Source organism: Fopius arisanus, unplaced genomic scaffold (assembly GCF_000806365.1).
Source record: "Fopius arisanus strain USDA-PBARC FA_bdor unplaced genomic scaffold, ASM80636v1 scaffold00016, whole genome shotgun sequence".
Lineage (NCBI taxonomy): Eukaryota > Metazoa > Arthropoda > Insecta > Hymenoptera > Braconidae > Fopius > Fopius arisanus.
In genome coordinates this window covers 1,173,294-1,192,867 of record NW_011887755.1, presented here as the reverse complement: position 1 = coordinate 1,192,867, position 19,574 = coordinate 1,173,294, and the positions used below count along the sequence as shown (strand labels likewise).

General features: G+C 37.8%; 1 protein-coding gene across 2 annotated transcripts in view; it reads right to left on the bottom strand.

Moving 5' to 3' along the window:
• The window catches only part of Ca-alpha1T (Ca[2+]-channel protein alpha[[1]] subunit T), a 28,483-nt gene extending 9,573 nt beyond the window's left edge, over nucleotides 1-18,910 (bottom strand). Inside the window, exons 1-17 of one of the 2 annotated variants that reach the window (XM_011300233.1) lie at nucleotides 18,487-18,910; nucleotides 14,025-14,136; nucleotides 12,698-12,831; nucleotides 11,898-11,995; nucleotides 11,298-11,469; nucleotides 9,987-10,025; nucleotides 7,662-7,765; nucleotides 7,238-7,506; nucleotides 6,569-6,747; nucleotides 6,302-6,468; nucleotides 5,790-6,034; nucleotides 5,432-5,653; nucleotides 4,452-4,581; nucleotides 4,047-4,348; nucleotides 3,799-3,950; nucleotides 3,494-3,697; nucleotides 1,609-1,729 (exon numbers count right to left, since the gene is read on the bottom strand). In XM_011300233.1, the coding sequence (XP_011298535.1) occupies nucleotides 1,609-1,729; nucleotides 3,494-3,697; nucleotides 3,799-3,950; nucleotides 4,047-4,348; nucleotides 4,452-4,581; nucleotides 5,432-5,653; nucleotides 5,790-6,034; nucleotides 6,302-6,468; nucleotides 6,569-6,747; nucleotides 7,238-7,506; nucleotides 7,662-7,765; nucleotides 9,987-10,025; nucleotides 11,298-11,469; nucleotides 11,898-11,995; nucleotides 12,698-12,831; nucleotides 14,025-14,136; nucleotides 18,487-18,860 (3,024 nt within the window). In that variant the 5' untranslated portion in view covers nucleotides 18,861-18,910. The remainder of the gene's footprint in view (nucleotides 1-1,608; nucleotides 1,730-3,493; nucleotides 3,698-3,798; nucleotides 3,951-4,046; nucleotides 4,349-4,451; nucleotides 4,582-5,431; nucleotides 5,654-5,789; nucleotides 6,035-6,301; nucleotides 6,469-6,568; nucleotides 6,748-7,237; nucleotides 7,507-7,661; nucleotides 7,766-9,986; nucleotides 10,026-11,297; nucleotides 11,470-11,897; nucleotides 11,996-12,697; nucleotides 12,832-14,024; nucleotides 14,137-18,486) is intronic. The other variant, XM_011300234.1, reaches the window with a different exon arrangement.
• Nucleotides 18,911-19,574: the final 664 nt, after the last annotated feature.

Genomic DNA, 19,574 nt, shown 5'->3' with positions numbered 1-19,574 from the left:
CATTCCGCAGGGGTTGGACCGAGAAAAATTAAGGGATAGAAAGAAAATGAAAAAAAAAAGAGGATAAGGTTGATCGCGGCAGATGTAAGGCAATCAGACGAACTCCGTCCAAGTGGCACTCAAGCATGAGGTAAATTGGCATAGGGGTTCAGAGGGAAAATTCAACTAATTAGCAGTCTTATACGATGCTCTTCGAAACTCGTTTAAAATCATTGTAATTACACTGTATAGAATACAACTAAATATTATACTGCAATGTGTGTATGAATGGTATAACATGTGAGTTAGTGAAAACTGTTATGATGCTATTCTCTCATTGAATATCTACGATACATCATTAATTTAATGATCACTGTTAATTATCTCGCCCTCTCGGGCATTAAAAAAAAATCGAATCCTAATCCACTGAAATATTATACCGAAGTTTGCACGACGCGAAAGTGTTTAACGGCGTCAGGGCGGCAAATATGCATTGCGTGGTATCATAATAATCCTTATTTAACACCGATAAATGATAATCATGCATAAGCTAACACTGATAGCGGCCAGAATCAACGATCGACCTTCTTTGCACACATAAAGAAGACGTCGAATGGGCATGCAGAAGCGATCGAAGGCAACCCAACGCATTTTCCATTGGAATATAACCGACTGTTATATTTAGAATATTCACTGACAGAGACAGCTTGTTAAATGTTCTATTCTCTCTTTAAATGATTTACTACCGGTATGAATTGAGCTTGAAACTTGTACGTCTAACCCGATAATCCCATTCCCATTCCTATTCCTATTCCCATTCCCATCCCCATCCCCATTCCCATTCCCATCCCCATTCCCATCCCCATTCCCATCCCCATTCCCTGCCTCACCCCCACCAATCGACAGTGTAACTTATTTACACTTCTCATTATGTATTCATGTACTCAATTTCTACCCTCAAATCCCAATCATCCCGAGAGTATAGTGTGATTTTTTTTTTCTTCTCCTATTTAGAGTAGCTGCGGTAATTAAGGTAAGTAGTTTACGCAGAAGCGAGAGAAGCAGTATGTATTGAGGTTCATGGTGATGGACAGGGGGACGGGCACAGGCAACATGCGCAAGTTTAGCAATATTATCAACAAACAGTGATATTATACTCGGAATATCCAAGTATTTCCGTTAAGTAATTGTAGATGATTAATTAATGCATTACAGTTGGGGTAAGGAGAGTATTAGAGTGAAGAAAATTAGAGATTAAAATCCGACATTCCAAAAACTTATACGTTACCTTTTTTCATAAATCATAAATGTAGATATGCGGTCACACACGAGAGTTTAGCTTTAAAAGAGTAACATATTGATAGACAATGGTGTACAATAGACGGGGAGATAGTGGAAGATAGTAGAAGATTATACAATGGAGAGTTCAAGTGATGGGGGAACAGAGATTTACAGAGTCAAGAGAGATCGTGAGTAGATCAGAAGTAGACGAATGGAGATTCAACAGATTTTTTAAAAATAGATAAATATGGTTATACTACAGCCCTCGACGAATTCATTAATTTCAATCTCTTTTAAGTTATTTGTTAGATTTTTTTTTTGTTATCCTGGTTAACTTTATGTGGATACCTGAAATACTGTCACTATTGCCCACAGTAACGAGTCAAAGTTTTTTCTATCGCACTCGACGTCAGAGCTGCCTTTCATCGTTTCACGGAATTTGCAACCGAACAGGTTCATCCCGAGAATACTACAACACAACGAAACGTGCGATATACAATTTTTTCGTCTGCTCTCCTTGTATTCTGATTTTTTTGCTTCTTTTTTTCATTGATTTTGCTTAACTCTACGTATTCTCAAGATGCTTGAAAACAATTCTCCACTCTTAACTAATTCACTAATAATTAATCAGTGAATATTATTTAACCATGGATCGACGGTTGAAAAATCGGTCTGTGAAGAAAACACGAGAGAGTAACAAAAGGGAAAATAAAAATAGAAGATAATAATCCTCTGGCACAAATGCTGAATGCACAGTATTTCATTAATGGATGCCTGAAGCTTCGTACTCGGTCTTTGAGTGGCCCGAAAGAGACAGAAAATAGGAAAAATGGGGGTGATAGGTGGGATAACGAAAAAAAAAAGAAAAAAAAAAGTAATAAAGCCACTGGAAGGCGACCTCATGGGCAGACGCTTTAAGGATTTTCCAGGGCAGGGAATACATCTGCCAAGCTTGACTAAAATATCAACGACAAACAACATTGACGATTGGGCGCATCAGAGTCACTCATCAACAATGGAGAGAGATATTTTGAATGTAAAAAAAATTCAACAGCAGTAGAGTTATAATCAGAGTACATTTAAACGCACGCCATCACTAATGCATCCTTCATGTGCTCACGGTAATGAGTCTCAATGATTGCATGATTTTGAGGGGTGAATGTGGTGTGAGAGCACGCAACTATGGCCAAATCAAAAATATAAAAACCATATGCAATTTATCACGTTTGAAATTTCACACAGGCACTGAACCCGAACCAATGAACAAATTAAACCAACGAGAATCAGTTAATAAACAGTCAGAGGAATGATTTCAAAGAAATTAATGAGTGAAGTCGGCACAAATCGTCTAGACACATCACGATTGGTAATCAACAGTATAAAGCACCATGCAGAACACGTAATAAATAAATCCTAGTGAATTCGATGCCTCAAGCAATTTCAGAATAACAAGTGCAGAGAGATGAACAGTTTCTCAATGAAAAAAAAAAATCTTAACGTTTAAAAATAATTTTTTGACAGAAATAAAAAACGACTTTCTATAATTAAAAAAAAATGATTTTTTTTTTAATTTTGGGGGTTTTTCAGAATCAAGAAATTTTTTTTTTACCGTTAAAACATTTTTTTTCATTATCAAGAAACTCATTTTCTCTCTTTTTTGTGACAATAAACAGAATTGTCACGTCCACTTAATCTGTCTTTAATCGTATTTTGTTAACGTGCCAACAACACCATCATCACCCATATTACACCATCAGCGTCGTGTACTTGACTAAAAAAGTCAATGACTTTGAAAATTAACTGAAGCCATTGGCTGGGATTCCAGCCATACCCTGCGATAAATTACCATCGGTAAAACATCCTTACTGATTCCTGCTTTTTTTTTGTTATAGTTTTATGATTATTATATTTTTTTCCATCGTTTCATTGGAGAGGACGCATTCGCACTAGACCGATGTTTCGACCAAATTAAAAATAACGTTCGATTTTTCAGAAAAGAAAACAAACAATAAGCAGTGGATTACTGAAAATTCACGGGAATTCTCATGACTTTTTACTGCCACCTCGGATTAACTGAGAAAAAAAGGAAAAATAAATGCCTGGCCAATGAAAAAAAAAAAAGTACATCTCTTCGGCTTTTAGCGTAAAAACAGATCATTCGAACAAATATTCATATTTATGACGATAAATTTGATGTAAATGGTAATTGAATAGTTGTTTTTTCATGACTTACCTGAATATGAAGATGAAGAGGACCAGGAGGGAGAAGAATACTGCAACGTTGTCCATTGTGCGTAGCATAACGAATAATTGACGTCGTAAATTTGGCATGAAACGTACGAGTTTGAGGATTCTCAGAAGGCGAAATGTGCGTAGAACACTCAAGCCTGAACTACCACCGCGTTCAGCTGTGAGTGATTGACAAAGCTCGACGACACTGTTAATTTAATGAATTACCATAGGATTATACGTGGTGACGGTGAATAATTAGACGGCAGACGTGTGCAGGCTAATCACGTGGAGGTGTGATCGAATTACCTCAATATAACGACGATACCGTCAAAGACATTAAACCCATTTGAGATGTATCCAAAGGGCCCTTCCGCCACAACTTTAAGCAACATTTCAACTGCAAACACTGCTGAGAAAACCGTGTTGCTTATCTCCACTATCAGCGTCAATTGCTCTGGCTGTGGGTTAAATTTTATCCGATGAAGCCCTCTTTCAGCCACAATTACCGGTTGTATAATGACCATAATTAACGCCAGTATGGGCATTAAATTTACCTGGTTGTGATATTCAATTCCCATGCTGAGGGTATTGATGAGAATAGCCAGGAGTATTCCCTGCTGAAAGTACTTGTGCTCGACTAATTTCTTAATCCAACTACGAGCCCACGTGAGTGCCGATATACAACAATTTCCAGATGTGATGAAGAACCTCTTCACCTGGGACACCTCTCCCTCCTCAGCACCACTATTCTCCGGCCACTGTGATGCCTCGTGAATGTCACAGGAACATGGACAAATTTCCGCATCATCGAGACTCTGGCCTCTATCATCGCGGAAATTACTTCGCTCGGTAATTCCTAGATTGGAAGAACAGATAGTTACACATTTGGAGATTGTGCATCGGGCATTTGGTAATTTGCTGTACGTGAGGCTTTTTTTTTTCGTCGAGGGGTAATAGACCTTTGGCAAGTGAATTGAGAAAAGTGTCACGTCCCAATTGGCCGGTTGGCAATGCTGCACCCAGGGCACCACTCAGTGCTAGCAATTCCTGACAAGTCATCGCCTCACTCGTTCCCAACTCCGCCTGGAACTGAAAGACCGAGTCGAAGATTAAATTAACACTTCAGGGATTTTTCAGGTTCACGAGTCCGTCGAAATTATCGATTCAGCTCTGTTTCGGCAATGAAGTGGAAAATGAAATGCTGGGAAGGAAATTTCTCAACAATTACTAGATCATCGTGTGGACAATTCGGGAAGTAACAATCAGAAATAAAGACAGGCATCAGCTTTACTCTACACAGGTTTCAACCAAATTTACGGAGTAGTAAAATATGAGGGATTGAAAAATGAACCGACCGATACATTATTATTGGTAATTCTCATGAATTAATTAGTAAAATTCTTCATTAATTACGCGAATGGAGGGTCCATGAAAAATCATTCGCAAAAACTTAATTATACCTATCAAAAAATATGAATTTCGCATAAAATCCCAAAAATGTCGATAAATTTTATCAAACTCCCATAAATTTCACAGTAAATTTCAATTCTTCGGGACAAGCACTAAAATTTCTGTCCGAGTACTTTGAACTTTTTATTCCCCAAAAAATCCTTTAGCCCTTTACAATCTCCCATTCCCCAAAATAATTCACGTTACTCACAGTCCAGTAACAAAGTGATAAAGTAAGTCAAGTGAAATCGCCATATACCGAAATGGAAAAATTCCATTCATCGAGTTTTTCAAATTAAAATCCTTTCGCCAAGTAAATTTACTCAGCAAAAGACATTATTCCTCTCAGTGCAAGAAGCTGTTGCTCCTTCAGTATTTTTATGAAACAATTTACAATTACATATTTATTATTAAAAATAGGTGGACGTGGCAAAAAGGTAATTAATGACTTTTCGATATGAATATGGACTTGGATATGATATAAACATACTTGACTGATGTGATTAACTGGGGTTGTGGACCAAACGTTCCCATCACCGGTCTGCGTCATCTTCTCACTGGAGCAAACGTTACGCTCGCCACAGACCGGTTGACCTATGGATCCTGGTAATGTGTTTACACTACCACCATGAAGCATCACTACGTCATTAAACATGACACTGCTTCGACGACGATAGTGGGTACAGGGTGGACTCAGCAGTGCGTTGCTGGTCTGAGTAAGAATAGAAAGAGTAGAAAAGAAGGGTTTTCTTGTGGTACATGATTAATAGTTCTACTCAAGGAAATATCTCTCCTCGGAGATGTTCAGGGGAGAGAGAAAAAAGGATAATAAGTGGTGATGGTCAAACCTCGGGCGACGTGACGACGTTGTTGTCCCCGGTGCCATTGTTGGAGGCAGTTGGTGGACGATGGATGCTGGCACGATGGCTGCAGCACTGGTGAAATGACACGTCTGTTTCCGAAACTTCTGGACTTGCACGTGGAGCTAAACTTCCCCTTGGCAGGATGTTCTCGCACAGTTCACTCGAGATGTTCCGGTCACTTTCCATTGACAGAATGTGACGTGGACATCGCACGTGATGAACACGACGATCTGTTGGCCAACAAATTGGTCACCGCGAAAAAATTAATAATTAATGCCCACATGTGTGATTAATTATCCTCGCTAGACACCTCAGTTGACCTCTCTACCAAAGTATTCTTCCCTGTTCTGACTAAAATAATGTATAGCAATCGCATTTTATTCTTTCAGTCATGAATATTCTTCATCGTCAAATCGATAGAGAACGGGCTACAGGTGGTAGTGGTGACAGTGAATTCCTCAATTCCTAAAACCAGTGATGAATATTCAAAAACTCACCGGCGCTCGATAAACGATTTGTCCTGAGATTAACGACGTTTGGACGAAGATGAGCCTGTTGTTCTTTAAGTAAATGATTTTCCTGTTTCTGCTGTCTTCTATATTTCCACAATCGATACTTCTTAGCCAGACTACGTTTGCCCTTTCTCCACAAGTGTCCGATATATCTAAATATAAAATATCCAGTTGGAAAAATTGATAGTCCCAAATAGCTAACAATGATGCATCAATTTGTGTCAGACTGGCACCACCCATAAATATCCTTACTTCACTATTTCAGCGTAACACGTTGTTGGCTCTGAGTTATTTGTTGAGGATGCTAGTGTACTAGTGGAATGAAATCTAGCTCGTTCTAATCTCATTCTCTCCATCTCGCGCTTCTTCGTCTCAGAAAATTGTGTAGCTATTACAACCAGGCATAGGTTTATCATAAAGAACGAACCAATCTGAAAAAAAATATTGTTACCATTCCCCTAAGACATTCCATAATCAACGATTCCATGTCTGCCGATAATCCAATTCAGAGAAGAAAAATTTCTCAATTATTTCCAAAAGAAGATATTTTATTCTACCATTTTCTGTTAATTAAAATTAATCAAGCATCAGCTCCTGAGATATTTCTCCTAGAGTCCAAAAATAAAGAACTCGCAAGCGGCGTAATTAAAACTCAATTAAAGTAATTGCAATATGAGTAAACAGAAATATTCCATATTCAATAAAAATTCATGTTTTAATCGAGAAGCTGTTAGCTGTTGGCAATGAAAAATTCGATTCCGTAGAAAATAAAAAAAGTCATAAAAAATGGAAAACAATTGTTTTGAAGTGAATTACCAATTTTATTATCATGTGAATAATTCAAGCGGAAGTGAAACATTTTTTTTTTTTCTGGAAATGGATAAATGGCAGTAGTCAAACAATAATCAACGAAATACTTACAACGATGAGTAGTACAAAGTAGATCCAGTCCCAAAAGGAATGGGCATCCTGTACATAGTACATTATATCCGTCCAACCCTCAAGACTTATAACGAGAAATATCGCAACCCAGGCAAGACCAATGTTATCAAACGATATTGTCCCTTGAAATGGATTGTTACCCTGACCTTTGCACTCGGTATAATAGTAATTCCAATTGACACACGTTGTATTCGTGATGAAGGTAACATTACTGTTCGGTACAGCAGTGCTATTGCACACTATATCCCCTATTGAGCGAGAGAGAGAAATAAAAAAGGACAAGCATCAACATATTTTACAGACTCTCATCACCAGAGGCTATTTCCCCTTGGCTTTTCATGTAAAAACGAAAAAGGTAAAGAATGGAGAAATAAAAGAGAGAATTTGAGAAAAATGCACTCACCGAATTTCAGAGGCGGTAGGTTGTCACACGTGTGCATGCCATTATCATCAGGCTTGGAGCATATGTAATCCTGGCCCTGGTACTCAAAATATTTCTCGAGGTCACTGGAATAACAAGGAGAGAAAAAAACGTCGAGTATTCAATTGGATCAAACGCATACTACTCCATCTCTCATAAATCTCGATAATTCCATAGATTATTCATATTTAATTTATATATAGAGGATTTTGATGCACTCGTTTCATGCGGCCTTGTAGCTCAGTGCTTTAATATATCACGGGCATCAACGTTCCCTTGATCAGTAAAGGAGAGACAGACAGAGAGAGTTTTTTATTTGTAAATAGATAGAATAGTTTCTGACATTGACATATCACCAGGCCATAACATTATTCCATTGTCTATTTTTTTTCGGATAGGGTTTCATAAACATTCAATTAAGACACTAACGAGTGCATCGATGCGGAGTACAGTATTTGGAGTCTTGACATGTGCCAGAAGAGTTTAGAAAATTTTTTGCATTAGTATTTTACGGAAGTCATCAAGTTTTAGGTGAAGTTGAGGTTGACCAAGTGTGAAGTGCTAGAGAGTGCAAGTGACATTCCTTGATCGTTTTATTTATTATTCACTCGTGCCTAGAACCTGGGAATTTATTCAGTGTTTTCGTTTCACTGTTGATAAATTTCTGCTCAAGTTTTCAGTGGTGAACTGGCAATTTTCCTCACGGGAAAATAGTCAATGATATTTTTCAAAGTTCCCAAAAAATATATACAAAATTTACAGCATAAAAACGTTGACATATTTTTGACAAATGGATAGGCCAATTGAAAGATTTTTTTTTAACAATCTGTTTAAATTTATTTTAAAAAATATGAGCCAAATAAATAAACTGAAAATATGAAATTCGAATTTTCTGAATAGTTGATTTGACAAAATGTTCATTGATGTTACAATAATTCCGAGGGAATAATTGATCTGAATTTTCCATGGCCCCAGTATTTTCGCGGCAAACAATTTTTAATAATGAAATTCCTGGAGATGTCAGTGGAAAATTTCTAACAGTGTATTTACAGAATGCAAGTTTGACATGCCTATGATGTATGTAGTAGTAATCGATTTCTGATCAATTCCGGGCAATCAAGTTTACAATCAGCCTCGTGTAACTGTCCTACGTCACTCAAAGGTTGTCCATTGGATTATCTCAATTAAAGGGAATTTAACTCGATATTTGTCTGAATGTTTCGTTTCCTCTCATCACGACCGATGAAAGGAAAAGTGAACGATGGGCTTTTTTTTTCCTTGCCCCGAGCTCTTGTTGCTCCATTCGGCTGGTGAAAACAAAACTTGAGTTTCAATACTGAAAAGAGGAAAAAAAGAAGAAGAAAAACACCTGTTCTGTGCGTTAGAGGACAATCACGGTATCACATCGGTAACAGAATGAAAGAGAGCGATACAAAGGAGGGGTAGGAAATGTAAAGAGAGTACAACGGGTGGAAGGAGAATGAAAGTGAGTCTCAAAGGGAGTGAGAGGCTTCTTCAGCGATGATAACATCCCCTTGGTGATAAATTGAGCGCACAGGGGTGGGACTGCTGAAAAATGAAAAAAGAAAGTGACGAGAGAGAAATGAGACCACTGAACTGGTCACACGTCGATGCATACCTGAGTACTCCTAAATGTCACAACTTTCTCGGTCTTGTGAGTACAATTGAAAAAACCACTATCTGAAGACAAGTATTGTCTGGAATATATATGCCTGACGACTCATTTTTTATTCCAGTCATCCGCGAAATTGACAAAAAGTTTATAAAATCCAAAAATATCACCAAAATTCCCCCAATGCGCAAATTTATGTTCAGTAAATGAAATAATTTGGACAATTGTTTGTTGCATTTTCTTCACAGGAATCATATGCTCTTCTCAGTATCGGACACGATGAGATGGAAAATTTCCATTTGTAAAATGAAAATTAATTGAAGAAAAGAAGAATAACAAGTAGAAAAGTCAGCCGTCGGGTGGACAAATGGACATGTTCGTACAGCCAGACAGAGTAATGAAAAGTTGATGAGTGCGAGTGAGATATTTGAGGTAATGGTAGTGAGAGAGAAATAAAGACATTTCCGCGAGTACAGATAGATGTTCAGGTCAGGTCAGGGCACATGCTCTATAACGGCACACGTAACACACATACAGAAACCTCCAGTCTTGTGTCATGTCTTTTTCATACATCATTTTAGTGTTTTTCTATTGATTATAGTTTTTAAATAGTTTATAACATGTATTGTAATACATATATGGAATAGCTCATTGTCTTCTATGAGAAGGCTTACTAAATGCGTGATCGAATCGAGTACTCGTCCGAGAGTAACCTGCAACAGCCAAACAATAGCCTGTCACTGCCCCCCCAGGGCTAGTACTTATGTCATTGTCTTATTTATGTTTCTTCATTCAAGGTCATGGACAATTAACTATTGTTCATCTCACAGCGATGAAAGATTTATTGATGGTAGAAAAAAGGGTTTCTTCATTCCACAAAACTTTTTCGTCAATATGAAAAAAAAGGGGTATTACTCCACCGAATTTCAATTGAAGTATTATGTATTCATTTTTTTGTTATTTATGAATATTTTTGGATAAATCAGAAATAAGTTTTGAGGAATCGAGAGAAGAATTCAACACAATTTTCGTCGTATTTTTAAAAACTCAATTACGTTTATATAAAATGTTAATTAGTGTGAATTTTTGATGAATAGAAATGGAATATGAAATGGAATAAAAATTATTATTTTGTTGAAACGGTGTTTAGTGTGTGATGAATGTAAAAATGTTGACAAAAATTGTGTGAAATTCTGATACTCTTAGTTATGATACGAGAAACTCTTTTTTCCTGTGCATCGGTTTAGACAAAAACAACAGAGAATATTCATCATGTTTAGTTATGAAATAGAAAATCGCAGACGTCAGTGTTAGGGACGTGCGATGATTACTAATGATTTGAATACAAAGTAGAATTAAAAGTAATGAAAATCGATAATTTGGGGGTGCTCGTGACCAATGTGACAAACGCAGCAGCAGCAACAGCGATATGAAATAATGAAAGAGTATCACAATATAACAAAAGTGAACAGAATGGGGTATTTCTGTTCAATAAGCGTCAATTGATTACTATGCCGAAGGGCACAGATAATTATTCGTGAATAGCAGCACAATGGTACTTGAATTACTTGATTACTGATAAAAAAAAAGCCAAACTAGTGTGAATTACTGTGACAGTAAAAAAGATTATTCAATAAACAACAGCATGTGCAGTTAACTATAGCAGATACCTCAAATTTACGTATGATACTGTGTACCCAATGAAATACAGTACAAGAAAATAAATTGAGTAGCATAAAATAGATTCAACGTGATATCATTTTTTTTTTTTCAGTGATAAAGAAAAAAAATTTTGCTATCCCTCGGCCGTCGCCGCCGCCGGTGTCTGCCCCTCATTCAATTATTTATCATTTTTATTCATCACTTGTTGCATATTTTATCATTATTTTATTATATATATTTTTTTCAAGATTGATAAATGGAGAAACAGCGAAGCGTTATTCACGCTGATAATGTAATTCTGATGTGCTGTTGTGTTTACTCACTCTGGATATTTGACGTTTGGAAGTGCCTTGAGGAAGCATCGTTGTCGTAAAATTCCCTCCCAGAGCTGCACACCGACGATTCCAAATATAAAGAAAACGAAGAAACAGAGAAGTAGAACGTTTCCAAGCATCGGTAGTGTATCAAGGAGCAGCATCACGAGTATCCTCATACCTGAATACATCACCATTAGATACAACCGTTGCCTTAGAATCTGATGTACACGTGGAAGTTATGAAAATCAAATATTTGGATGACTGAGATGTTGCAACTGGCCTGAATGAGGAATGTGCTGATATTTCACATGGAAAAATTCAATTTTCACCCCCATTCAACCCGAGTGCAAGTTCAACTCAACGCCTGAACAGTTAAGGATCCAACCTGAGATGAGGCATTGATCAGACATGTAGTGTTTCTCTTTCTTTGAATTTTCCGAATTTTTTCGCTACCCAAACCCTCAGGAAAAATTTGCGAAATAATCTACAGCCTCGTGGTGACGAGTCGGTTTGATCTCACTTACCTTTCCGGTCATGCGAGATATTTCGATAATTTCGAGATCCATTTCACTTGTCCTTTTCATATTCGGATTTATATGTACTCACTCGGTATCCTGTTGATTGCACGTAGCGGTCGCAGTACTCTAATCGTTCTTATTGCTGACAAATTCATGTTCTCTACGTTTAGACAGTACTCCAAGGCTCTGGAAAATATTTACAGATTTTTTCAGGCCAGAAATATTCACGAATTACTCGCTCTTGAAATTACAGATTAGAAAGAAAATTATGTAACGTATTTTAGTAGATGAGAGGAGGATTTTTATTATTTATATGAAATATAAATATTTATATTGAACAGAAATAACCGATTCCGTCCATAAATTAATTCGAAATTCGTGAACAGCCGCAATACAAATTTCAGTGAAAAATTGTCAATACATGAACAGCAATTGCTTTTATAAGACAATCCTTCAAAATTTATATATCATGTATTTAACAGGTATTCAATTAAATACATGTAAAATCAAACTCTAGGGATTTTGGTATAATCAGATAGTGAAGAAACGCTGGGAATAATTCAGAATCACTCAATAAATTAATTGACGAATGAATTGAATTATCCAGGGAAATCACTGTGGAATAAATTATGGAAAGCACTTGCGAGTTTATAACCCATGGAAATTCCGATAAAATCTAAGAGTTTCGCAATTTTACGAAGAACTTGGAATCTCTCGTTCGAGGAATTCTAGAATGTTCCAAACACTGAGAAGGAATCAATAACTTCCAAGAGAGGGTTGGCAAAGTTTCGTGGAAATCTATATATCTCATCGCAGGTAACAATGAGGGGGAAATAAGGCTGAAATATCGTATTAATGACTCGTTAAAATAGTCCTGGTGATACTTACCCAGCGGCGACTATAAAGAAGTCTAATCTGTTCCACGAATCAGCCAGATACGTCCCTTTACCATAAACCCCCATTGCCACCATTTTAATCGTCATCTCCAGGGAGAAGAACATGAAGATTATGTCGTCGAACATCTGCGATAATTACCCAGACAAAGAAACATTACGAAAAGTATTATAAAAATTAGGTAATATAAAGCGGATGAGTTATGGAATTATTTATAACAACTGCTGTTTTCCATAACAATTTTTAGAAAGTAGAAACACAAAATTTTTTAAAGTAGTTTTTTTATTTCCAAAACATACAAGACCGTTATTTTTTCTGAGTAAATTTTCCGGGAGTTGATTGTTTTCCACTTGAAATTCAATGCAAAAAAAAATGGTTACCCATGCACGTGGAAAAAAATCGAACAGTCCTACGTCATCTGGTGTAGAGGTAGAGTATTTTATGAATGAAAGCGATTCACTGAAATAATAACTCTAATAGCCGGAAACGACACTTTTGCGTAAGACATAATTGCGATGTACGCTTGTATATATTTTCCTTGCGTCAGGTAAAAGAGGTTCCAGAAGATGAAAAGAACTTGAAAGATAGAATAAAAAATATGAAAGTTGAAATGGGAAATTTGAAGAGATTTCCTCAATTCACTCCCGACCTATTTCGGAGTGATGTTGGAGTTAATCAAGTTGATGTTAATAAAGTTGATGCGGTTGGCATTGCTCTCGATGATGGAATTACTAATGATATTGGAATTTCGGCTTATACATAAGCAGACACTCATATTAATTTTGCGGGATTGACAATATGCAGCCGGAAATTGATGGAAAATCAGATGATCGTTTCAGAATCATTTCATGCGTTGCGATAATAGCTCGAGTAACATAATAATAACGATAGTAGGGAATATACTCAGTGGTGAATTAACTGGATAATCAGGGGTTTTTTGTTTTATTATTATATTATGCGCGATTCAAATAAATTCCCGTGAATTTTCATGTTTTTAATTATGCAGTTGCGCTACGGGGATAAACATAAAAAATTATTATAATGCTGGCGTCAGCTTTAAAAACATCACTCTTTTATGGCTGAGAAATATTTAAGTGGTATAAAATTAATGTCCGTAAAATTTCTAGTTATCTCGACGTTTCGGAGAGATTAATCTTAAAAATTGAAGACTAAAATTGATAGGGACTGTCACGTAATAAATGGATAATAATAATTTTTTAACTTCTTAACTCATTTAATTTTTTATCGTAAGAATAAATTTTAAATCGATGTATTGTAACGTGTTGGTACAGGGCATGCAACATTTAATGTTTTAGGTCACCTGTAAAATCTTGCAGCGGTTGGTGACGCACTTGTCGTCTACGCAGGGTTGATACATCCCGAGGGTGATGCAGTTGAGTAGGATGACCATCATGCTTATCCTCTCGAACCACGTGTTGTCATAAAAAGACAATTTATCTTCTGAGTTAAGGTAAAAATCATTGATCCATCACAAGAGGTCGCAGATTATCTGAATCATCTCAAGAAAATTGATGTTTCCCTTTAAAGTGCAAAAGGTGCATGCGAAAATTTAATTTTCATTTTTTATTTTCAGTTGAAATTTTAAGTGTGATTTTTTAATAGCGCCTAGGTGGTGTGACGTCTAGCCCTGTGCCAGGGGTAAAAAAAATGGACATGCCTTCCACCAAATGTCCCTTTCTATTTCACGGTACATTCATTTCTCCATCTCCAACACCCCAGAACAATTCTCCCACTTTTCCATTCTGCTGAGACGGCAATAAAAATAATTCAAGAACTGGAAAAAAATTACATCAATTTCCAAGTCTAAAACTCGGGTTTGTTTACTTGGTAATATTTTTCATTCATAGCCTGCCTTTGCTGACTTTATTATAAAACTTTCACGATTTTTCTCCCTACACATAGAGCAGGGGGACTTTCATTTCTTTTACATGAAAAAAAAAATCGATCCTCTCGTTATTAATTAAGAATGCTTAATCTCGAATTTTTAAATTTCAGTGAATAGCTCCTCGATTTTCATGCTCCGGTTTTATCATATTTTTTTTTTCATTATCAATCGTTGGATTAATTTCTTGATCCCATGAAAACACAAGTGAATTATTCCATTAAAAATACAAAAAAAAAAAAAAGAAAAATTGCGGAAATAATTGGATTTTTAACGAGATTTGGGATGTTTTTAATAATAAAAAATGAACAATAAATTTTAGTCGAGGTAGAAATCCTGAGCGGAAGAATGAGCGACAAGTGAAGAGACCACGACAATAACCATGGAAAAGCTGGGAAACCGCAGCAATGTACTAGTAACACTATGACACTGTCATGTGTCCTTGAGGGAGTCGAGTAAAAACAATGGTATTCAGGTTGAAAACGGCATAACGACAAGCACCAATCCTAGCTGTACCAACTCCACCATTGCAAGCGAGACCGAGAACTCCTCGAGGAGTTACTTTCCGGTCTATTTACCAACGCTTCCGAAATACCTCGAGGCGACTCTCAACATTCCACTCATACCAGAGAATCTACATCGGTCCAAGTCGAAGGACAAAATCATCGAACATCATGGCAAAATTCCGATAACTGAGAGCATCACTCCTACTGCAAATGAGTAAGTGAAAAAACGTCTCAAAATGTGAAAGAGCGAAGGGATTCAAGTCGCCCTCATTCCTCCGTATTATACAAGTACCTCTTGCGATCGATATAACACTTGACAACACCTGCTAAGTAACATGTTCAAATCCCTACCCACATCCTGAGAATCTCAGCGACACGTGTCAGTCCCCTAAATCCATCGAATCACCCACTTACTCCAACCCTATAAATTAATTCGCTCGAAAATTATTTCATCATTGCATGGAGCTGCCCCATAATTCCACCATTCATCCCGGCGTTCACCAATCAGCTCATCCTCCCCCCACAAAAAAAAAACACTTCGAAATGAAATTGATTAGAGAGCGCTGGTGATTGATATAAAATTAATATGAAGAAATCGTAAATTTTTATTAAAATTTCATTATCATACTGGATTGAAATATCGGGATATCGAGTTGCAATTAAATTTGCGCTTTCAACCACTGAGAAGTTGAAATTTGATCCTGAGATTCTTCTTGATCTTGATATCCTGCCGATTAAACTTGATTGAAATCAATAATAAATGCAATTAATCACGACAGAAAGCAAAAGGTCACGACAACTTCAGAAAACATCCTGATAATCTGATTTGGTTCCTCTAAAGAGAATTCTCTCGAGATTTATTATAAATAAATAAAAAAAACGAGAAAGCGGATGAAAATATTTTGGCGTGTGGAGTGAATTTGGGAGTGGATTAAATAGCAAGTTGGAGACAGCCCGGTAAAACCATAATGTTGAAAGACTTGAGAGCACGCACCGAGGGAGAGCGAGAGGGAGAGCTGGGGAATATCGGTGGAGCCGTGGAGATATCACGATATTGGGTGAGGCTGATCGATAGCGAGCGGTCGGCAGCCATCAGAGAGGCCAGGGTAAAGCCTTCAAAAGCCAAAAGTCTACCCCAGCTGGTCGGAGAAAGTGTTGTTGAGTTGATGGCCTCTGAGGCTTTTTCACCCCCTTTATTACTCCCTTAACCCACTCTATCCCACCTCACCCGGCTAATGTTCACCCAAACATCCAGAGCTCGACCCAGTGTACAAACAAACCCCCAAACCCAACCTCCCCATCAAAATACCAATCTAATATTCCATTTGAGTTTATAAAACTCTCGCTGAAAACTTTGGCCTAGTTAATTCGCAGGATTATCTCATACACCATTGCCACATCTACAAAGCCATCATCTCTCACTTTTGCATACTGAAAAAAGCTCGCAGATACGCATATGGAGTCTAACCGCAGTAATGCAGCGCCAGAGAGAGGGCTATCCATTCAAAAATAGAAATCATGATGTGGGCGGTTAGGCATGTCGATATATAACGGAACGAGAGGTTCGTTATGTATTTGAAACGGCGGTAACGTTTTTTTTCTTTTTCAAATTTTCACTCGTTATTGTTGAAATATTTGAAAGTAACAGCTAAATTGCCTTCCGAGAAGCATAAAAAAAGATTAGGATTTTTATACTCGACGGGAATGGCTGTGAGTCTGACTGATCGAGGGTCTGTACTACTCGCCAAGTTGGAGATCTCTCGACTGCTCGATTATATCTCCCTCGAGGGAATTTTTTTATTTACGTCTCGAGGAGTCTTGTAATAGGACTGTTTGCTGGCAATAAAACCACCGTTGTACAATACCAGTGGTGAAGTCCGTGGGGGCGGATGGAATATCTTTCATTTCGTCGAGAGAATAGAGCATAAAGGTGGATGGAATTGTGGGTAAGAATGAGTGCTTTAAATTAATGAGACAATTCCACTCTTTTCTGACCGTTGGACAAGTTTGTGATGTCCATAGCATCAAGATGAAGCTTATTTATGGTGTGTGAAATACTGAGGGTAATTGACAATCGACGCTCGAGCAAATTGTTCGATCTACTCGTACTTCCGCCAATCCAACCCAACGAGATTAACTTATCCCCGCTGAGCTAACGAGCAACCAACATGACACGTTAAATCCCCATTCTCACCCCCTTTTCTACCCCTTTACCACCCCCTTTCCCGCCCCTTAACCACCTCATGCCATACCGCGTGTATTCATTTCCCTTCTTTCACTTTTTACCAATTATATTTCTCGTTTATTAGCAGTTAAACGATGAAAATCGATTTTATCGCGTTACATTGTCGCATTGAAGACAGAGTAAATTATTAGTACTTGGGCAATAAAAAGAAATAAAAAAAGTGGACGTAATGGAAATGTGAAGTACACGTCTATCCCCCATTTGATGGTCTTGAAAAACATCCCCACATCCTCAGTTGTGACTCGCCAGTTCATTTCCCCGGGTGTTTTCCCTCTTTGTTATCTCTCCACATACCCCATTATCCTCCACTTTGTATCAAACTCATCTTTCCCTGTCTTTCTATTCCTCATATCCACTCGTCTTTCTCCACATTTTTCCGTTATCTCTCTATCTATCGTTTTCTCGTTTTGAAATCTTTCGCGGAAACCGAGTCTATGAATGCCTCGCTGCATGCAATTCCCGCGCTTCCTACGGGCCCCCCTACGATACGCCTCCAAGGACAGGTCGATCGATGACCCATTTACCCTTTCCTCTAGAGGGGTGGATAAAACGAAATCCCGGAATCAACGGCGCATCTACTAAATCACCCACTATATTTTCTCATTGTGCATTATCACTATTCACTGTGTCGTCACAACGCCAATCCTGAGGTTCAATGAATCCGGAGGAGAATAGAAAGGGGCCTGATAACGACGAGATATATACTGAAATAATCGGCAAGCAAATTTCCTCATATGCATCCACCAAATTCCATGAAATGCAGCTGATTTCTTTGAAATGATAAAAATCAGTGATAAACGCGTGCTTGTAGTTAACTCCCTGGATAGGTTGACTGATAGGGTAGATTTGTTTTTCCCCACGACGACTTTATCCCTTTATTCATCCCCTACTTGTTATAAGATCCATGGGGGAATGTTTTATAAATGACCGTGGAAGAATGAAAATCATGAAACATTCTCGAGACACGATATGATCATTGATTCGCAAGGGGCGTGACTCGCTATGAATTATTATTTCCTCTTTTCTCGTCATCAACCTCCACTCTTCACTCTCCCAGCTTCATTGATCAATATGTTATGCGATGGGCAATAAACAAGAGTTATTTCATATTATAGATGCAAAAGGATATGGATTAGTGATGAGGCAAAGACACCAGTTGCGCGGTCGTGTGGTTTGATCGAGGTAGCGCAGTGCCACTGGTGTAAAGCCCGGATACGGCAACTCCTCGGCATCCTCACCGTCCTCGTCATCCTCTTCATCGTCTTCGACTGAATTATCATCGTCCGTCTGGACATCTGTCTCGTCGCTGTTCTCGTCCATCTCGTTGATTCCATCGAATGGCATGTCATTCATGCCATCACGACTATCATCCTCATCCTCGTCATCCTCGAGGTCACTGAGTTCAGCAACATCACTCTCCGAGCCTTGTGTCTCGCCACTAGCACTCGTTCTGCCACTTGCCGAGCGATAACGATACCCCGGTCTATAGTAGTGCATGGACATTTTTTTTTTGCTTTATCTATTTTATTTTCTCGATTTTCTCGATTTTCTCGATTTTCTCGTTTTTCTCGATTTTTATTTCTTTTATTTATTTATTTATTTTTTTCTATTCTCACATACTCTCGTTCAGGCTTCCGAATATAATCAATTATTGGATTTTCATGTTACTTTTCATTCAAACTATTTCATTCGATTTTATATAATTTAATGGCAATCATTGGATTTATGCTATAGTCTTCTTATTTTCATTCAATATATTTATAATGCCCAAAGAGCGACAATGGTTTGGGTCACGATTTGTCCGACGCTCGAGTGACTTGTCGGACATTGGGCGTATTAAACTCCTTAATAATCACGGTGAATCGCCGAGAAGCCCTGATATTATCCAACCACCCGAGTACGATGAAACGTCACAACGTGAACAAATCAAAGGGCGACATGCTAATGGGATGAATTTATTCAGCCACCCATTGCTATCCGTAAGGTCGACAAATTGTGATGTACATATCTTCAATTTAACGTGTACCACTGCTCCCTTCGAAGCGGCAGTCCACTCCAGCCAACACCTTGATCCAATCTTCGTTGTCAATTTTGACAATTTAATTTGTTTAACTCACCCCTAGAAAATCCCCCACCCCTTCCCCCCCACCCCCCGCTATCCCACATAAATCTCAACTTTATAATTCAAATCCCTTATTATCGTTATCCAGTATATCC